General features: G+C 41.9%; 3 protein-coding genes across 4 annotated transcripts; 2 read left to right on the top strand and 1 right to left on the bottom strand.

Annotated features, from left to right (window-relative positions):
• The first annotated feature begins 95 nt into the window (after positions 1 to 95).
• On the top strand, positions 96 to 3,255 carry LOC116603409. Its single transcript, XM_032364550.2, has 4 exons — positions 96 to 288; positions 1,201 to 1,374; positions 2,406 to 2,581; positions 2,671 to 3,255. The coding sequence occupies exons 1-4, from the start codon at positions 201 to 203 to the stop codon at positions 2,911 to 2,913; spliced, it is 681 nt and encodes a 226-aa protein (XP_032220441.2). The 5' UTR covers positions 96 to 200; the 3' UTR covers positions 2,914 to 3,255.
• On the bottom strand, positions 2,605 to 20,534 carry LOC5519578 (transmembrane channel-like protein 7). Of its 2 annotated transcripts, XM_032364547.2 has the most exons (19): positions 20,221 to 20,528; positions 19,444 to 19,619; positions 18,903 to 19,039; positions 18,527 to 18,593; positions 17,770 to 17,848; positions 16,373 to 16,758; positions 15,691 to 15,839; positions 14,993 to 15,143; positions 14,480 to 14,641; positions 13,314 to 13,495; positions 7,595 to 7,676; positions 6,420 to 6,517; positions 5,835 to 5,942; positions 5,486 to 5,561; positions 5,021 to 5,151; positions 4,408 to 4,440; positions 4,059 to 4,181; positions 3,591 to 3,669; positions 2,605 to 3,473 (listed from the first exon to the last, which is right to left on the bottom strand). In XM_032364547.2, exons 1-19 carry the CDS (start codon positions 20,249 to 20,251, stop codon positions 3,396 to 3,398), a joined length of 2,328 nt encoding a protein of 775 aa, XP_032220438.2. In that variant the 5' UTR covers positions 20,252 to 20,528; the 3' UTR covers positions 2,605 to 3,395. The 2 variants fall into 2 exon arrangements, with proteins under 2 accessions (XP_032220438.2, XP_032220439.2); XM_032364548.2 differs by lacking the exon at positions 4,408 to 4,440 and having other exon boundaries at positions 20,221 to 20,534.
• Positions 8,463 to 13,061, top strand: LOC116603408. Its single transcript, XM_032364549.2, has 7 exons — positions 8,463 to 8,601; positions 9,137 to 9,214; positions 9,564 to 9,701; positions 10,038 to 10,175; positions 10,438 to 11,571; positions 12,220 to 12,339; positions 12,717 to 13,061. Exons 1-7 carry the CDS (start codon positions 8,496 to 8,498, stop codon positions 12,851 to 12,853), a joined length of 1,851 nt encoding a protein of 616 aa, XP_032220440.2. The 5' UTR covers positions 8,463 to 8,495; the 3' UTR covers positions 12,854 to 13,061.
• Positions 20,535 to 20,763: the final 229 nt, after the last annotated feature.

Genomic DNA, 20,763 nt, shown 5'->3' with positions numbered 1-20,763 from the left:
GTAATTTTGTAAATTCATTAGTGTAAGATAAATAAAAGTTATGAAAAACTTGCGCCGGCCGGGTTCAGGCATGCTATTAAAGGACCTTATGTCACCAAGGCTACAGGTTATAGCGCGTGTGCATATGACCAAACAGTTCTCGTCTTCTTTCTCACCGAACAAATGACGGTACAGATAGCGTTCAGCTTCATGCAGCCCGAATGAAGAGCCCTGTATTGGTTATAGCCTTTGTGCTTGTACTTGCTGGTGGTGCTAGAGGCGGTAAAGTTCTCGAACAAGCACTCAACAGTAAGTAAGATTTTGTACTTTTATCTGTCGTCGTGCTGGTTCTTAAAAACATATATTTAAAAGACATGACAAGATAACTGAAACTGTATACTGAAAAGTGCCTTTTATCTTGGGTTATATATATATATTAAAGCAAGCTATATAACCCTTGATAATTTAAGACAGCAAGGAAATAATGTGCGATATTTTGCCTCTGTTCTGTTGGAAAAAATATAGACTATGTTTAATAAAATAGCTCTTTTTCTATTTCTTGAAAAAAATCAAAATTGAAAATCAAATAATAAAGCAAGAAAAATTAAAGCCCAGATTTAGTTTCAATACGTTTCATTAGAAATCAGTTTAGATAATCTGGAACTTTTATTTATTTTATGAAAAAAAGTAGGCGTATATAAGTCATACCGTTTTTAGAATCATGGCGTGTTGATTAAATGGTGGTTCCAAAATCTAAGATTAAAAATCGTGTCTGTTCCCATCACAGAGCCAAGGATTTTAAGAGTAAACATGGAAGGTGTGTTATAACCCTAAATTGATAACCTTTTCTACATGCACGAGGCCGGCCAAAAAAAACGAAGCGGGGAAAGAGCGGTTTTAACCCCCTCTGTGTCGCCTCGCTTCTTAAAGGCGTCCCCCCTTAGCCTCAGATTATCTGGCGATAAAGAAGTCATGTCTAGATATATTTTAAAAGCTGCATGTAATAGATGTTGGCTGCATGAGGCATGCCAAATACCCAATTGAAAGATTCGCCGCTCAATAGAGGGAGGAAGCGCAATGGGTAACCACTTAATGGAGGTCACAGTCACACAGAGTTTATTTTGTTGCAATCTATTTATCCTCAATAACCTCGAGGCTGGCAGTATAGGTGCTCTCTGTTCTCTCTTTTTTTTTCTAATTCTTTTTTTTTTCTTTGTCTAGTCCTCATTCGGTTTCAAAACAAGGCTGTGTTGAATATCATCAAGGATAGTAAAGCACATGAAACCCACAGGCAACCCATAAACAGCAAGCAAGATAACGCCCCTGTGTACATGGCATTACAAGATGACGTAACTAAGAGAGAACTCGACTTGAACAGCAAAGTCTTTAGAACAGGTATTCTAAACAGACAGGATATATTGAAGATTTACAAGGGCACATAACGGATTTGCTGGCTGGGGAAGATGTTAGATCCATCAATTGCTGGGGGAAAAAATCGTCCCAAATGGTTTTTGCTGGCAAATTTGTTGAGTCGACTAGTTGTGATGAAAATATTTTTGGGGGCGCTTAAGCGGATGCTTAGGAAAAAAATCGTCCCGATGGGTTATACGGGCAATTATTAATGTGCTTATTATTATTCACTGCTGGCTGGCGAAAAAATCCTAACCAATGCTGACTGGGAAAAAAAGGAATGGTCTCTCCTGGGAAAAAGGAACAGATATTTTTTTCCCTGCAACTTTTAAAATGGATATTTTCGGCATCAGAACAAATCCAAACGACGAAATTTGTCATTTTGACGTGTTTCGGTAAGGGGGGCTCTCGTTGTATGCCCTTGGATTCCTGTTACAATTTTATTTTGTGTTTAAACTTGATAAAAGGGGCAAGGAGAATATCAAAACAGGATAGAAATTTTATGCTAAACGCCGCCTCTTTTGGGTGTTGAACGCCTGCCTATGAAGGCGGATTGTCGTACTGTCTTTTCGAGTGTTAGCCCTTTTTCGAAACAAAAGAAACCCTTTAAAGGGTAGTACAGGGTAGTATCGTCAGTCTAGTGGTCCATGACTTACTCAATGTTTTGTAGACTTACCTGGAAAACCTAAAAAAAAGCTTTTGATCAATTTCGTGGGAACCACAAATAACACGATCCGCAAGCTAGACGCGAAATGGATGAAACCACCTCTTCAAAGTGCACAAAACTTTGCATTTGACCAAAAAAAGGGCAAAAGAAAGAATAGCTTCTTTCCAGATTCCGAAAAATCCTTTTTTCAATCTTATTCGATCTCAAGTCACACCCGAATCGTTAATTCGCTCATAGATACAAATACTTGTATCGTTTGGGAATAGCGTGTATCGCTCTAACAATTTCGGGTGAAACAACCTCCCAAAGATGTAAGACCACTGAAAGTGACATTTCTTTTTTATTTCAGCCATATATTCAATCCCTGTTGATGATTTCATGACGCAAGCAATGTTTGCAATCCTCGGTGAAGGGGGCATTCTTAACCAAGGCGGCTTTTACATGGATGGCGAGATTCGCAAGGATGGAAAAGCGGGGCTTACACTAGCGAAGAGCTTCAACAACCGTACGGAATTTATAGATGAGGTAAAGAGCAACTGAAAACAATATTGAGAAATAATCTTTTATTCTATTCCCAAAGGTGACTGACGTATACTGTTAACTGTTTATTTAAGCTTGAAAAGGCGCGGAACGCCCCCCTTCAGGAGACGCCCATATCTGTCGTCACCAACCTTCTCATCGCCCCGGCCGACCTCAACGACATGATCGAGTGGCAGAGGGCCAAGATCGCGCAAGGGGTCACCACGCAGGACGATTTGTGTGCCCCTAAGCTCATTATCATGTACTACTGCTGCACCAAAACCGCTGACCCTTATCTGGGCCCGCTGTTTAGCACACTAAAAGCTGGTTGCGACTGATGGGCACGAGGGAGAGCTTGGGTATAAGATATTAGTATGACGGTGGGATCATAGTTTTCGAGGTTTGTTTTCCTCGTGTGTTTTCGTTTTGAAAATTGTCCTTTTTTTTGAGGGGAGATGTAAAAGATGTGGGTAAATTTTTTCAATTAGTTTTAACATTCTACGCAATATTTGGATTTGGGATTTTTTTATGTTTTAAAATGTTTTGCTTTGTCCTGACTTCCGCCGACATGGAGCTCCCCCTGATGCAATCATGCCAGTACACATTTGGTCGGAATGTAAACAATTTGAAAAAAAACTTAATTATCTTAGTTAGAGCAATAAAGTATTCCTTCAATTTCATCTGCTATTTTTATTTTAAAATATCCTGACCCCCCGTATAGTAATCGCTAGAAGAGTTTCTTTATGTTGCTGCCGGTCACCATACCGCTCTGTCATCGGGCATCATAACTATTTTCAGCAAACCCATCCGAATTACATTATCAAACTGCGCCTTCGGTCCGCTTGTTATTGTCGTCTGCGGTTATCTGTTTGAGAAGATATCTCTTGTCTCGGGATTCCTGTGTTAACGAAAACCCTTTACCAACGTACCAAGAATAGTCTGTGTTCCCCTTTTTTTTTTTACTAAAACTTAAAACAATGATTATAGCAATAAGTATGGTAGTGTTTATACGTACCATGGAAAGTTCCTCTCGGAGTCCCCTGATCATGCGCGAGTAGATCTTAGCCGTAGCGTAGAAAAAATATAAGCCAAGGCTGAAAGTAAAAAAACTTCTTTTCAGAGCTTTTTATAAACGAAAGCTCGTCCGCGCGGCCAATTTGATAGACTTGTATCTGGGTTAGCAAGTTCTTGGCGAGCAAAGCATCACGGGTATACGGGTATCGTCAGTTTGTCAGCGTGTGAGGCCAGGCTTTTTTTTATATAAACGACTTATAAAATTGTACTAATTTTAAAATAATTACCAGCCTGATGTTTTAATAGGCTCTTAGAGCAGGCGTGAACGATGTCATAATCCGCCCCTAAATTAAACAAAATACGCTCCGAACCGTTTCATATTGCAATACCTAGTAACATAGTGCCATTTATCTCTGAAGCCACACATAACCCGTTAGCCCAGAAATTGATCTTTTTTAAATAAACATACCAGATTATAAGGACGACAACGATTAGAAAGAACGGAGAACTGATCACAACATATACGTCCTGGAACTCCAGGGGGAGGGTGCGAATAGTCAGAATGATGATATCGTACATGTGGTCCAGCCCCCTGAAACAAGAACAACACTCGTCAGGGGGAGGGTTAGAAATAGCAAGGAGTATGATGTCGTACATGTGGTCCAGCCCCCTGAAACAAGAACAACACCCGTCAGGGGGAGGGTGGAAATAGCAAGAAGTATGGTAACCCGTCGGGGAGGATAGGGATAGTGTAAAATAATAAAGCCCTGTACATGTAGCATGGGGCTCTATCTATCATGGTTACTATGGTAACTAACCTGAATGGCCCGTACAGCACAGAAGGCGTTATTCTAATAAAATAACAAAGAAATCAAACTTGACGGAAGCATTTCTTATAATCGCAAGATATGATCATGCTAAGAAATGACACTATGCAGCCACTTAAAAATGAAATAGAAAAATATTGAAGTCCTATGACAGAAAACCCTTAACAATCTTTTGACTTACTGTGTTAACTCATATTGTGTGACTTATTGTGTGATGCTCATTTCACTAGACTACTTGCAGGCGGTTGCTCGGTGCTATTCACGATACGCCGAGTCATGGCCCCATCTTTTATGGGTCTGACCACGCATAGCGAAACCATGAAAAGGCCGCAAGCAGGCTACGATGTCACCTAAATTAAAATGCGTTACATCATATCACATGACTTACTATGTGACGTCATATCACGTGACTTACTGCATGACTCCATATCACGTGCCTGACTGCGTGACTCCATATCACGTGACTTACTATGTGACGCCATATCACGTGACTTACTGCGTGACTCCATATCACGTGACTTACTGCGTGACTCCATATCACGTGACTTACTATGTGACGCCATATCACGTGACTTACTCTGTGACTCTATATCACGTGACTTACTGTGTGACGCCATACGCGACCGCCGCGACGCACAAGAAGAAGGTACCGAGCAGTAGAACCATAAAGAAGTAGTTGGAGCGACCTGCGCGGTACGCTTTGTCCTCTGTGCGACAGTTATATTTAAGATTAACCTGTCGGGAAAAGAAATTATCATGTTCATCATTATCATAACCGCCTAAAAGAAAGTATTATGCTTCATTTACCAAGCTCAATAGGAAATTTCGTAACAGGTTTTCCATCAACCGATGAAATTCCTTTCTCACCCTTGGTTTTCTGCCAGGATGACAAAACGGCTGCTGACAAAAACCCCTAAAGCTTGCCGGTATGTATGGTAAGCTCAATACTTGAGAGAATGGTACGTTGTCAGCCATGCAATCTTGATGGTAAGGAGGCAAATTGACGTATAGCCACATAGACGGAATGCTAACGCTAATAATGCGCCACAAATTGTGAGATAACATTTACCTTTTTGGTATAGAAAAGAATGAAAAACTTGACGCATCCCATGAGAGGAAGAAGCGGACTGAACCACATACCAATCCTAGGGTAACAAAACTGCATATGTAACTATTGGCAAAGTATTATCGCATTGACACCGCATGGCAAACACGTACGATACTGCAAAGAACGCCATTCATCATGAGTACAATAAAGTAAATGGGAATCATACTTGGTAAACTGCGCATAAACAGTAATAACCATGTGAAACATGCGCAAGTCAAGTAAATGTGTAAGGACAAAATCTAGTACTGTGGAAGCACCATATAAGAAGAAGTTTAAGCAAAAACGTTTCCAAGGAAACCGTACTAATTACCATATAAGGCACTGCGCATAGACCAGTTCCAGCACATTCTGGGGGATACTGAATACCGGACGTCCGATTTTCTGCCCAATTCCTTTGCCCAAGTGGTCGGCGGCATACCTAAAAAAAGTGAGAAAAATGTCCAAAGTAGGGATAACTAAATATTGATGGTATTGACGTGCTCAGTTCGCTCGCACAGCTAAGCAAAACAATATGGCGTCCTAGGAAATAAAACAAGACGGCGTCTAGGCAGAACAAGATGGCGGTCAAGCAAAACAAGATGGCGGCCAAGAAAAACAAGATAGCGGCCAAGAAAAACAAGATAGCGGTCAAGAAAAACAAGATAGCGGCCAAGTAAAACAACATGGCGGCCAAGTAAAACAGGATCGCGGCCATGCCTGACTCATCGCCCAGCTTTTCGGATTTCGATTTGGGGCTATCCATGTAAAAAATACTGAAAACTAGGTCCAAATTCAAGGGAAACAGTTAACGGGGATTCGAGTTATCGAGTTCGAGTTAGGTGGGAGATCGAGTTACCCGAGCTTGAACAAACGGATGATTTGGATGGGAACTCGATAGGAGTTCTACTGTATCTACCTCCTGGGCGTGTGAAACAGCAACACGACGAGCACAGACATGATGAAGTCCATCCAGATTAATTTGTACATCTCAGCAGCTATCGCATTCTCCCAACACTGCGGAACAACCATGTTAGAGACCGACCATTTGGTACCTGACGGGGAGGGTAAGGTGAGGGACCGACCATTTGGTACCTGACGGGGAGGGTGAGGGACCGACCATTTGATATCTGACGGGGAGGGTGAGGGACCGACCATTTGATACCTGACAGGGAGGGTAAGGTAAGGGACCGACAATTTGATACCTGACGGGGAGGGTAAGGGACCGACAATTTGATACCTGACGGGGAGGGTAAGGGACCGACCATTTGATACCTGACGGGGAGGGTAAGGGACCGACCATTTGATACCTGACGGGGAGGGTAAGGGACCGACCATTTGATACCTGACGGGGAGGGTAAGGGACCGACCATTTGATACCTGACGGGTAGGGTAAGGGACCGACTATTCGATACCTGACGGGGAGGGTGAGGGACCGAACATTTGATATCTGACGGGAAGGGTAAGGTGAGGGACCGACCATTTGATACCTGACGGGGAGGGTAGGGTTAGGGACCGACCATTTGATATCTGACGGGGAGGGTGAGGGACCGACCATTTGATATCTGGCGGGAAGGGTAGGGTTAGTGACCGACCATTTGATATCTGACGGGGAGGGTGAGGGACCGACCATTTGATATCTGACGGGGAGGGTGAGGGACCGACCATTTGATACCTGACGGGGAGGGTAAAGTGAGGGACCGACCATTTGATACCTGACGGGGAGGGTAAGGTGAGGGACCGACCATTTGATACCTGACGGGGAGGGTGAGGGACCGACCATTTGATACCTGACGGGGAGGGTAAGGTAAGGGACCGACCATTTGATATCTGACGGGTAGACTCTTTTTCAATGTTTAATTTCTAAGAGTTTCAGATATCAAATGGTAGACTCTTTTTCAATGTTTAATTTCTAAGAGTTTCAGATATCAAATGGTAGACTCTTTTTCAATGTTTAACTTCCGAGAGTTTAAGATATCAAATGGTCGTTTTGTTATGACAGGCATAACATCTCGGCCAGATTCCGCAAGCACGTAACTTATTTATTCATGTATGAATAAATAAGTACCCCTCAGCTGTGTCAGGGGCTCTTACCAACATGCATTTGTCCGTATTGATCTTCTCGAAAAGCGATATCATCAGCACCGCAACAGAGGCGAGCTTTAACAGAACTGTCCTAAAAAAGAACAAGAATCTTTAGCCTCATTTTACCCCAGGTGCATAGGGAGAATTCGCTAAGATTGAATGGGGTGAAACTTAGATATTATGCAAAAATACATAAGATATATGATTCGTCGATTCAATATTTCTGGCTAGTGACCCACCACTAGCTACACGCCTGTTGCCACTGCAGTGTACAAAACCCTGATCACAAACCACAATATCCAATATTTTTTATATAACAACAGAGATCTTCAATTTATTTTGAGAGTAATTCGCATCCAGAATGTCTTTAAAAAATGCGTTTTGGATTGAATACGAATCAAGTCCTATTCTTATCGACAAATGACTTGCTCCCTCACCTTATACGACCGCGTTTAGACTAGCATGGAAAGTAATTTCTACACCAAGCACACGCGAGATATGGTTGCTAAGACAATGATCGGAAACTGCCACATAGGACTATAATAACTCTGAAAAGGGTAGGTTGGTAAATATGCATTCGAAATCTGTGACAAAAAGACCACGTGTTTTAAGAGAATTGACCACAGTACAGTATTTTCAAATTGAACAAGCTGGATAATATTTACGCTGACACGAAGAACTTTTAGTGTGATCATGACTCGGCTTTAGTGCGCAGCTCTAATAATTAATAAGTCAATTAACTACTTTTGAAACTTTCGTGATCAAAATGGAGAATCTCCTGTGAAGGGAAAGTATGAAATCTAAAATCTCCCTTCTTTGACTTCTCTGATTCGCCATTATGACGTCACCCGCGCGCGGGCTAGAGTCAGTCGAAGAAGTCTGTCCAAGAATTGGGAGGTGTCCTGCCAAGATGCCGAACCAGCTCGATCGATTCGACATTTTACTCGCGCTCTTATGCGTCTTCGCTGCGACTCACATCGTGACGTTTTTGAGAGAGCGAGATTGCAAGGCTGACGGTGGGTAAAGCAGGCCGAGGATGAAAATATTATTACGTGATTTACTTTAGTTCTATGCAGAAGCAAGCTCAAGAAGAATTGGGAAATTCAAGAATATTCGTTTTTTTTTTGCGTTTCCGTTACCGTGGGGATTGAGAAATAGCTTACTTGTTAGAACCTATTGTACGTTTAAGGCTCTTGGTTTCCACATAATAGCAGCTCATTTGAACGCACGGTCGCAACCGGTCGCATTTGGGTCGCAACCGGTCGCATTTAGGCCGCAAAGTGGTTTCCATACGACCACACTCGATCGCAGGGCGAGTTTTCATTAATCGTACACAATCGCAGCTGATTTGACCGTACGACCACAAAATGCTTTTCATGTGATTGTACAGGATCGCAGGATGAGTTTTCATATCATTGGAAAACCAGCCTTTTAAAACACACATGAAGCACAAAGGGGAGAGACACGGGGTTGCACGCTGAGAGAATTCATAGTTGAAAGCATGGCAAATGCCAAAGGATTATGCTAAAAATAAGCGTTTGACGTTTTTAGTTTTCGTCATCCGAGACAGTTGCAAATACCTGAACAATGTGGACGTGAATGTGGAGAACATGCGAAAAGGGATCATGGGTAAGATTTCCAAAGACAGACAATCGCTTTTGATAAGCGAAATGATTTTGAATGAATAAGTGGTGATTAATTACATACATTAGCAATGGGGGGTAATCAGAAGACAGTTACTATATGATCATTTTCAACCTTTTATCTACCCAAGAAGAAGGGTACGAGGCAGGGAGGAATCATCGGACTATCATTTTCATCGACCTATGTATAGAAATAAATGAGGGGTATGAATGTAGTATTTTCTATAGATTTGGTAATGTTATTTCAGTACAAACTAGTTTAAAAACACTAGTTTAAAAACACTATCTACATGTATGTAGTTACTCGGCCAGTCATATCATTTAATTTGTTTTAGACGTTGACCGTGTGGTGACAATGCGAGACAACTGGTTTCTTTTCCATGGCCAACTGGACTCCAACAACAACCTGTCGCTACATCTCACGCACGTGCAGACAAACGTCTCCGATAAGCCGCTATGGGCCAAAATTCAAGGTATTTTATGGCAATATATACGTACAAACAAACCTCTAAAATAAATCTCTATAGGATTACGCTTGAAGAAAGACAAACGTGCTGCCGACAAACCTCTCTAGCAAACTATTATTTAGATTAAGCTTAAAGAGACAGTACACACTTGCAGACATGAAGTTCGTCAAATAAATCTTTATAGGTTATAGGTAAGGCTAAAAAGGTACACACACATGTAATGAATAAGGTGGCTGTGGTGGTTGTCAATCAAATGTTTTTCTGTCAAATTTTAACACAGCTTCATACACCTAAATTTTCCGATATCTATTTTAATCCTAACCATATTGGTGATATTTTCAGACACAGACGTGCAGGCTCAGAGAGATGATCAGCGGCTGATGTTTGTTGGCCGGTGGAGCGGACAGCCTCTGACGTTCCAATTCGAACAAATTGATATCGCTAACGAAACCCAACTGCGCCAGTATGGAATATTCCTAGGTACGTCCTTTAATCAGTATCCAAAAACATTGACATTTTTTAAACAAAGTATCCATGTACAATAATACCTCGACAGACAATTCTTATGATACTTCAATAAACAGACCATCCATATACAATAGTAACTCCATTAACAGACCATCCGTATAAATAAAACTTCAATAACAAGACCATCCCTACACAATAATAACCCAATTAGTGTGCATATTATTGGTAGTTAAGCAAATATTCTGCTCCCTAAAATTGTGAGTTTAACCTATAGGTGAATCATCAGCTGATGGTAACCCCCTTCCTGGAAATGTCGGTAACGAGTCCGCATCCATGTGGGACATACAAGGGTGGTTTCACTGGGTCCAGGAATGGTACACCGGGACGCGAAATGAAGGTGACATAGACAGCGTGCTGGAAGACTCTGGAGTCCATACTGGTAAAGTGGGCGGGAGATCTGGTGATCTGTCAGAGACGTCCAAGGCTAAGGCATTCGTAGCAAAGTGTCATGACGCGGGACCCGACCCCCTTGGGGAAGAACCCTTTGTAGGGTGTGGCACAAAGAGCCCAGCTAACAGCAAATCGTCTGACAAGTTCGTGGACCAAGTGCAGAACGACCTCGATGATGTGAAGCAAGGGGGAAACATTCATTTAAAAAGCGGGAAAGGAGAAGATTTCTTGGTTGGTGAGATTACTAGTTTCATACAAGCTACCATGGAGACCTTCGAATCAAAGATTTTAAGGGACACCCCACAGATTGATCCTGGGGCCACTGCCACTATGACCAAGCAAGATACTTCCTCTGCGTACAGGGCCTTCGATGAGAATCGCTCACCCTCCACTTCCTCTGATGGAAAGGAAAGCCACGCAAGCAATACAATTCCCGTTTTTGATAATTCACATGCTGAGATACTTGGCGGTATCTACGTTCAGTTTGAGAAAATGCCGGCAGAGGTGGCCGCAATGCTGAGTGGTGGACAACCCGAGAAGACACTTCAGTTATCTGCAAAATCCCTTAATGACCCACTTTTAAGTGAGGGTCTGTCGGCCGAGGCTGTTAATAGCGCTGGCGATTTTGCGGATGTTGGGAGCAAGAACAACGTTGCGCTTAAAGACAACATTGCAGACACATCTGTCTCTAGCTGTAGAACAACTGAAACAGACGGCGTAGATATATCTTCAAGTGGATCTAGCATCCTGGATGACTCCCATCTAACAATACACGTTGACAAGACAACGGACGGCTCTCTACCATGGGGTAACAGAACATCGGATGAGCGTGGCCTACCGGAAGTGCAGGAAACAGTTCTAGATTCAAAGGATGCATTGGCTTCTTCTACTAACGAAGCAGAAGGCGACATTAGCAGTAGCCGCGTGGACAATCAGCGAGAGAGGGGAACGGAGTCCAGTAAGTAAAGATCCAGTAAGTAAAGATTGTAACAAATCCTTACAACAACATACCTTGAAAGGTTGATCTTACTTAATGCAATAAACCCCAAGCAATATCTGCTGCTGCTTTCTGTTGTTTCGCAGCTGTTCATGTATTTTTCGATACTGAATGATTTCAAATAGTTGGTGCTTTTAAAATTTCCTTTCATGGGCAATCGTACTTATCATATTTTGGGTCGGCATATATTTTCACTTCAAGAAACGCCAAAGCAGGTGGATAATCATCAAATCGTGCAAATTGCTTAGAGATCCAGTACAATTAAACTCATCTACCACATTTCTTTCTCATTCACAAAGCTTAAAAACGAGCTACAAATTCTGACACAGGAATTCAGTCGATAGCGATATCTTGAAATACAACACGCTCTTAAAATCGAACCTCTTACCGGTAAAGACACTTAACAGTTAAACTAGCAGATAATTTGATTTACATTAGCTTAGTCAGAATTCGCATGGCCCCAACTCCAAGGGTAATGCGTAATTGTTCGATCCGATGCTCAAGAAAAAAAACCTCCGTGCATGTTCCTTCACCGTTTTTTTTTTTATCATTTTTTATCCTGTTCCGGGTGTTCCGAACACAAACTGATGTCCCAAAATGCTTGTTCAGGTGTAGTCATGGAGCCTGTCACGCCCTGGTCGTACTGTCAAGACGCGCTCAGACCCGAGGGTGATAAAGTTTGCACACGCTCACTTAACGGCACAGTGCGATGCGATACCGCGAAAAAGGGTGAGTCGACCAAGTCTATGCCCGAGTCTATGCCCTTTCTTATACTTGCATCCATTTCCATCGGCTGAATTGGGGAAGCTATTTATGATTTTTCGATGACTTCAGTATTTATAAATCGTTGTTTTTGGATGATTTGGATGAGAAACAATTGTCTACAAATATTGAAAAAATAATGCTGTCACACCATTTGTTTTTCATTCTCAGTTTTATCTGTTTTCATTCCACTTTATATAGGAAAGGCTATGGAGTATAACGGCATATAAAACACATATAATTCAAAGACACAAAATTGCATTCAATAACACGAGAATAGTCAGAATAAAATGCCAGTTTTTCTAAATATCGTGGATGAAACTTTCTTGATATTCTGATTTCAGCATATGAAGCGCGAACCGAACTTCGCCGTATTGTAGAAGTGGGAATCGTTTGTACCGCTACCATAACAACCTTGATGGCTATGATGTGTGGACCGCGATTCTATGGTCTCCCAGAGCCAGTGCTGGGCCAGTACTGACAATAAACTTCCCTGCTATGTAATCTCCTAGAGCAAGGGAAAATATCGACAACAAACTTCTTTTGCGCTCCTTTCTCTGCTACGATTTCTTTACAATTGTTTTTACCTGCCATACTTATAGATAATGAATTAATGAACTTTGGCCGTTGAGCGCTTTTTTTTTCTAATAGTAAAAATTGCGTAATAATAAAAAAGTATTTAAAAAATATTTGCGAGTCAGTCGAATGCCTGCCTGTGAAGACGTAGTATTTCAAATTTCATCATGGATAAAGGGGGATGGGGGAATGATTCCACGAAATTCCTCTTATCTTGAAAATTTGATTTTATATATATGACGCGACCACACGGGACATAAAGTCACTAATTATATTTACTCTTCTGGTAAAAGGCTCTTTCCTCCATTAACTGGTTACAACTCTTAACATACCTGGAAAATGATATATGGTAACATGCACAATACCTGGACAGATCGACGTTGATGCGAACCCGTGGATTCCAGTCCTCGAGATGTGCCAGGTAGAAGAAGAGTGCAGGAAGTACAGCGTTCAGTATGGACAGGGTGAGCGAGGACGCGTACCCCTTTAACAGCTCAATCATCTCCTTTTGATTAGTTGGACTCAGCTGACTGCTAGACTGTCCAGACTATAACAAAACGGACATTATGTTGTTATCGTTGTTTTTGTTTTTGTTGCTTTTTCCTTCGCTGTTTTTATTGCTAACTGCTGTTGGTTTTATTTCTAACTGCTGTTGTTGTTATTGCTAAATGCTGTTGTTGTTATTGCTAACTGCTGTTGTTGTTAGTGTTGTTGTTGTTGTTGCTAATTGCTATTGTTGTTGTTATTGTTAAATGCTACGCTGTTGTTGTTGTTGTTATTGCTAACTTTTGCTATTTTTGTTGTTGTTGTTGCTAAATGCTGTTGTTGTTATTGTTCTTGCTAATTGCTACTGTTGTTGTTATTGTTAAATGCTACGCTATTGTTGTTGTTGTTATTGCTAACTTTTGCCGTTGTTGTTGTTGTTGCTAAATGCTGTTGTTGTTATTTCTAACTGTTGTTATTGTTGTTGCTAATTGCTGTTGTTGTTGTTGTTGTTGCTAAATGCTACTGCTGTTGTTGTTGTTGTTATTATTGCTAACTGTTGCTGTTGTTGTTGTTGCTTATTGCTACTGTTGTTGTTGTTATTGCTAAATGCTACGGCTGTTGTTGTTGTTGATGCTAATTCTACTGTTGCTGCTGTTGCTATGCTGCCACTTGGTCACTGTTGTTGCTTCTGATGTTGTTGTTGTTCTTGTTGTTGTTGTTCTTGATGTTGTTGTTATTGCTACACTCTTGCTGTAATGTTGTTGATTCTCAACTGATGCTGTTGTTGTTGCTGATACTACTGCCGTTGCTACTGGGCTTTACCGTCGTTGTTATTGCTTGTGTATTGTTGTTATATTTGTTGATTCTATTGCTGCCATTGTTTTGCTGTTGTATGATTGATGTTGAAGACGACAAGGATTATACGAAAAGCGATAAAATGTAGTGATTATACGATTAAAATGTAAGAGACAAGTGATGCTTATGCTTATGATGGCAATTTCTTATCTAGCAAAGCGGCAGAGCGATATGAATGCCTGAAAATTACCTTCAAAGAGAGTTGTGCCGCCTCGTAAATGACGTACCCAGCAACAGCAGATAGACCTATCACAACCAGGTTTATGAGGGCGCGAATGCTGTACGTCTGACACTTTTCGAGTCGGGTACGCTTTGCAAGGCTCGCTAATCGTAGATCCTCAGCTAAATCCGCCTAAAAATAAAAACAGACAAAAGCCCTTGAATACCTGCTCTCAAACTCCATATCAAAAGATTATTAAAATTATTTTAAAAATCCAGTGAAATTAATTCTAAACGTCGCGCCTACTGTGATTTAGAAGTCCCCGTCTAGCACATTTTGCGTCTCTCAAAATACACCCTACCCTAGCGCAAACACGCTATTTGGTTTAGCTGCTGTGTGCTGTTTCATGATGTTGTGTGATGCTTGTGTGAGTTGTATGTTATCGATATAGAGACTGAATGCTCGTCTAACCCTTTTTGTACAAGACTTGACACAACACTTGGCGAGAGCTCGCATTATTTTGAACAACGCAGTAAGGTGTACCTCGACTTCCATGAGGAAAGTTCTCATCTTGAGTTCTGCCGCCTGCTCGTCGACAATGCACATATCCCAGCTTCCGAACACCTTGTTGGAGTAACTATTGTAATGTCGCACGCCCTCCTTGACATAGCTCTCCTCAAAGATGCTCGACACACTGCAAAGGGAGATGTCGCGTCTTGCTGAGGATGCAACTATCTCAGTTTTGACGGAGGAAGGAGGGGGGAGTAGCATGTAGGTGGTCGATTTTATTGTAAGATTTTTATTTAAAAAAAGTGGCGTTTTCGGGATACATAGTGCGGTGAAATGGTAAATATTATTACAAATAAGTATTTTTTTTCCATAACGATAACTGTGTCCAGGGAACTGGAAGCTTTATAAAGTTATTCGATATTTCTTGTATGGGTTTTTCCCCAAAAAATATGAAGCTAGATATGGAATAAATGGGAACGAATAGAGGTACGAAGAGAGAGGGGAATCGCAAGAAAAAAAATACAAACATGTGTTGTGGCAATGGCAAATCTAAAGGGTGGTTAAGAGAGGGTGAATTCGTCACCCCATTTTACGCGTCTGGCGAACTCTATATATCTTATACAGCCCCCGTTTCATTTTTGCATGCCTTTTGTCCTAGTTACTCCCATTTAAAGATACACCCCTTTTGGAAATCCAGATCAACCACGGTTGCGATTCACTATATTACCAACCTCCAAAGTGTGATAAGAAGCACGAACACAAAACACGCCCCATTAACCACGAAGTACGCGAATGGCATATTGTAGTACAACCGGTCCGGCATGAGTAGGATCTTGGCAGAGTAGCTACCGTAGAACATTAGCGTAGTGTTTATCCACCCCTGACAGATAAGAATACAGTTTAACAGGACAAAACAGGTAGGGGAGGGGAAGGATTTAGTAGGCAGCCTTCCCCACCCCTCCCCGGCACGAGTAGGATATTGGCAGAGCAACAAATGTAGGACATGAGTGTTATGTCTATCCACCCCTGCTGGATAATGATATAGCTGTAACAGGATAAGGTAGTGAGGGGAAGGAAAGGTCTCTTTGCTTCAGAGAGGATCTCTGTGCTTCAGAGAGGAGAGGGTATCTGCCAGTCGCCAAGGTTTCATCGTAGCAAAGTAATAATTGCTGGAAAGCATCCATTTCTACCAGCTTATTTGGGGAAGTTATAGTGATAGCTAAATTTTTGAAAAAATAAACAAACAAACAAAAATGTTTAATATGGTTATTTTGCTCATCAAATAATTTATCTTCTTATAACAAATAAAAACAATAGTAATTTTGAATGACTAAGGCACTTAAACATGCCAATGAGTAAAAAAATGTCGGTTGACATAGTATGATTGAACCTTCGTGTATAATGAAGACTTACCACTCCTTGCATAAAATTGCTGATCTTCGCTCCGATATCCGGAATCACGTGACTTGTGTTAGCGGAGCTCATAATGCCGTAGCATTCAGGGACTTCCTGCGAAGCATTTGCGCCCAGGAACACAGACTTCTCGCCGTCAAAGCCCCTGGCAGACAACACATAGGACTGATTCCTCTTAAGGGCGTTCGGGGTTGGAATGGGTTGCGTGCTATTGATGGATTGGTTGAGTGACGTCATTGGCGTTACTATGACAGCAGAGATTTCTTGCGTGTGGATGGCTTGGGGAATGACCAGGAAGGCCAATGTCACCAAAAAGATGTAGCCGTTCAGGAGGAGCAGCCATTTTAGGAAAGTGAAGTATGACAATATGCCATTACCAAACGTGCCTGAATAAAAAAACAGACCTTAGCGTATATTTAAAAGCTAAAATTAAAAACACCTTGGTGACCTGGAATGGCACGTCTCCCAGATGTTGGGGGTCCCGTGGAATTTTAAATGTGGACTTTAAAAGCACACTAGCATACACACATTGGCACCAGTCGGGCCAAGACGGGACGCTAGCACAGTCTATTACCCGTGCAGTTCGGCAACCATGGACAGCTGTTTCGTCCTTATTAGGACTCGTCAGCATGGCATAGCCGGTTTGCCTCAGTTAAACTTTATCGGCAAAAAAACTGCAGGGCGACTTCGACTCGAACGAAGTGCTTTAAACCACAGCTTAGATCCATGTGGGATCTAGAGCTGCGACCGGGCTAGCGTGATGCCAATTGTGCGGATCACGCATGCGACCTTTGCTAGTCTAAAACTCCGTCGGATAGCCAAACTATCCTTGCGAGTATGTATACATAAATGTGAACTTTAGAAGCACACTAGCATACACACATTGGCACCAGTCGGGCCAAGACGGGACGCTAGCACAGTCTATTACCCGTGCAGTTCGGCAACCATGGACAGCTGTTTCGTCCTTATTAGGACTCGTCAGCATGGCATAGCCGGTTTGCCTCAGTTAAACTTCATCGGCAAAAAAACTGCAGGGCGACTTCGACTCGAACGAAGTGCTTTAAACCACAGCTCAGACAGGTCGTTTGTTTGATACTTGTTTGATAATTACCATACCAGGATCCCCATTACTTTAAAAAAAAATTTACCATTAACAATGAATTGAGCGGTCGTTCAGGCCGCACATGTGTTGATGAGAAGATTAGGGTTTTTTCATACACTTCTGGGTAATGAACATAATGTAATGTTAGATGTATGATTGGTGTGTAAAGTCCCCCTATGCTTGAATCTCCTAGCTACACACCACTCTTTTGGTGGTTAGATGGTAACGTCCCCCTACGCCTGAAACCCCTAGCTACAAACCCCTCTTTTGGTGGTTACATGGTTACTATGGTTACCTTCGATCTCTTTCAAGTGCCCTCTCCATAGATCAAGATGGACGGTGTCACGTGCCTTTTTGTATGCTCGCTTTGCATGCTGCAGATAAAATAAAACATTTTAAACCTTGTGTACTCTGTATGCTTTTTTGCTTTGTGAGAGAATTCAACAGAACTCCAGTTCATGTTGCAGGCGCGTACACAGGGGGAGGGGGGGCGCAGGGTGAGCTTTGTGTTGTAGTATAACCATCTCAGTAGATTTTGACTAGCAAGTTTTTGTGGCAACTTCACTGTCGTTGATATAGGAATCCCAACTTAATGGGTTCCCCTCCACACCAAATACATCATATGTATAGGTATTGTGGGGTAGTAGCCAATGGTATGAATATTAAAAATGAGATTATAAGGTTAGTGGCAGTTAGGTTGCAGGCCTAGTTGATGTTAATGTAGTTTAAATGATTATATAGTGGTAGTAAGGGCGCTGTTAGCAATATGAAGCATTAGTATGAGATGTTATGCGGATTTTAATGATAGTTTAATGTACTAGAGGACCTTTAATCTGTAAGAACAGCGACGTCGACTCTGATGAATAGTTTTGAGGGGTTAGCGTGTTATAGTTTGCTATAAGTTTACGCGAGGGGGGCTATTGGTGGCCAAGAAGTGGGTAATTTCTCAGAAGAACTCTTCAAATACTAAGCTTTTTCCATATGGTGCCTATGGCTGTACTTAAGTACTGACGTACTTAACAAATACACGTTTAAAGACTCGGGATACTCACCATGGCAACGCGCAGTCTCCAGGTGGTAAAGCACGATAATGACCGCGGGTCATGTGCCGTGGCGCTCCTGTGAGAGGGGCGTGGTTAGATATAGGATTAGACAGATATATTGACAGGCAGGTAAGCTAACATACGGACAAGGGGCAGTTAGACGAACAAGCGTGCAGTTAGACGGACAAACATACAGTTAGACGGACAAGCGTGCAGTTAGACGGACAAACATACAGTTAGACGGACAAGCGTGCAGTTGGACGGACAAACATACAGTTAGACGGACAAGCGTGCAGTTGAACGGACAAACATACAGTTTGACGGAAAGACAGGCAGGAAACCTGATAGACATAATGGCAGACAGACGTAAGGAAAGACAGGTCACCTTAGTCGTTTTCGCTCCGTGAGACGCTCATGTAATGGTCGCGTCTGTATATATTTCCCTTCTTTCCCTGCGAGCTCGGGGATTTCCAGGAGAACAGGACTCTCGTCATCTTTGTCATCTTCGAGTGACATGTACATCTACACAACAACAAAGGCTTTCAAGCCTCTTAAAAAAGCATAATCTACACAAAGACACAAGCTTTCAAGCCTGGTGAAAACAGCGTCACCTACACAAAAACACAGACTTTCAAGCCATGCGAAAACTGCGCACATAGAACTTGCTTAATGCAACCGTTAAGAGATTGGGTAGCAGCAAATTGGGAGGTACACATTAAAAAAATTCCATTTAGGGGTTTTGGGGCATGCTCCCCGAGACTGTAGAATTTTGAATTTTAAAAACATTACTTCGCATTATCCTACAATTTTCAGAGTTTTTGTATACGTGGTGATCCAAGAAATTATTATTACTGGGGGGGGGGGGGGGGGGGGGGTGGCTGACACTCCTTTCTGCCGCCGCCACTGCGGAATATCAAACACTTTACCTTTCCTCCAGAACTCTTTTGTCTGGAAAGTCTCTTCTTACTTTTGAGGCGCCATGTGGCAATCTGGCGACTCGGGAGAGCGTTGATAATGCTTCGCTCTCGCTCTGAGGTTGATTGCGAGCCATCCGAGCCCGTCATTGGTACCGCTGGGTCGCCAACTTCGCTAGCGTTATCACCTGTAGTGCAAATTTAGTACCAATTGTAGGATGAATAGCAGCTTAACAAGGATAAGGGGTGAGATAGGAGAGGGAGTACCATATGTAACGCGTAGAAAAAGGATATTATTTCAGGATCTTTCAACAATAAGTGATCTTATTGGCGGCAATAATTGGGTTCCGCGCGTATTCTGCACACCCTAAGAACGCGCCGGACAGAAAATGGTTGTTGTTCCATTTGTCAGCTGATCCGTCTTTAAATATGTATTCAACGTAGACCGGAGAACAAACAAATATACAAAGCTTCTTTACGCATTTGAACGAGTATTTGTGCCAGCACTTTGAATGAGAATTGGCTCCATAAATTTGTAAGAAAATTTTTGTCTTGAGTTGATTTAAGTGATTCTGAAAAAAGTTGAACTGTGCTAAACTCTGCTAAACATTCTATTTCTTTTATAGGGAAAGGTAAAATTGTTAGACAGTCCGAGATTTTATGACAAGTGCTTCGGCCAACAAAAGCTTGCTGAGATGCAGCAATAAAAAAATGAACTCCTTGATAATAACTCAAACATCTCACATAAAATAACAACCCATGCTTCTACCAAGTTTTTGATTTACAAACCTTGCAGTTTTTGCGCTCCTTTGCTGCTCATGTCTGCAAGCTTTCACGGGACTGGGGTCTCCCGGTTACCGCGATAAATTGCGACCAACGGCTTGCTTTTTAAGAAAGACTTTCAGTGTTCAAACAGGCAACCCAAAAACATGGAATGTCAAATTTTTGTCGAGGTTTAAGTTATGTTCTGCATAAAAATATGTGTGTTAATGACAAGTAGATTTGCCTTGAAATGGTTCACTATTGTATGCCTTTTTGCCCTAAGTCAAACATAAGCTAGATTTGCATAGAATCTACAATAGCGGTTGTCCGGCAACGGGTGCAGTTTCGTCCAGCAATGGCGAAATGATTTTTCAATTAGCAAAAGAGGGCTAGGGAAATAGAGAGAAAACCAGGGGCTTCACAAGCTATTAATAAACGTCCACAAGAGACCATGGTCTCTTGACGTCCAGTAACTGTATTTCCAGCTAGCAGAAAAAAAAAAAACGATTAAATTTGGGCGCATACATTTTTTCGAGGTAAGAATAAAAAAAAATACAGCATACTTTAGTG

This window comes from Nematostella vectensis, chromosome 4 (assembly GCF_932526225.1).
Source record: "Nematostella vectensis chromosome 4, jaNemVect1.1, whole genome shotgun sequence".
NCBI lineage: Eukaryota > Metazoa > Cnidaria > Anthozoa > Actiniaria > Edwardsiidae > Nematostella > Nematostella vectensis.
The sequence above is the reverse complement of the archived record's forward strand: the minus strand, read 5'-3'. Positions and strand labels throughout refer to the sequence as shown.

What these genes read in the sequence shown, in the direction of transcription:
- LOC116603409 (XM_032364550.2), top strand. Translation starts at nt 201, where the DNA reads ATGAAGAGCCCTGTATTGGTTATAGCCTTTGTGCTTGTACTTGCTGGT. An exon ending in CAGCAAAGTCTTTAGAACAG is followed by an intron (nt 1,375 to 2,405) that starts GTATTCTAAACA and finishes TTTTTATTTCAG; the next exon opens with CCATATATTCAATCCCTGTT. An exon ending in GTACGGAATTTATAGATGAG is followed by an intron (nt 2,582 to 2,670) that starts GTAAAGAGCAAC and finishes TGTTTATTTAAG; the next exon opens with CTTGAAAAGGCGCGGAACGC.
- LOC116603408 (XM_032364549.2), top strand. Translation starts at nt 8,496, where the DNA reads ATGCCGAACCAGCTCGATCGATTCGACATTTTACTCGCGCTCTTATGC. An exon ending in CATGCGAAAAGGGATCATGG is followed by an intron (nt 9,215 to 9,563) that starts GTAAGATTTCCA and finishes AATTTGTTTTAG; the next exon opens with ACGTTGACCGTGTGGTGACA. An exon ending in ATGCGATACCGCGAAAAAGG is followed by an intron (nt 12,340 to 12,716) that starts GTGAGTCGACCA and finishes TTCTGATTTCAG; the next exon opens with CATATGAAGCGCGAACCGAA.
- LOC5519578 (XM_032364547.2), bottom strand. Translation starts at nt 20,251, where the DNA reads ATGAGCAGCAAAGGAGCGCAAAAACTGCAAG. An exon ending in CGGCACAACTCTCTTTGAAG is followed by an intron (nt 13,496 to 14,479) that starts GTAATTTTCAGG and finishes GTTTTGTTATAG; the next exon opens with TCTGGACAGTCTAGCAGTCA. An exon ending in GTTGTCGTCCTTATAATCTG is followed by an intron (nt 3,670 to 4,058) that starts GTATGTTTATTT and finishes TTTTACTTTCAG; the next exon opens with CCTTGGCTTATATTTTTTCT.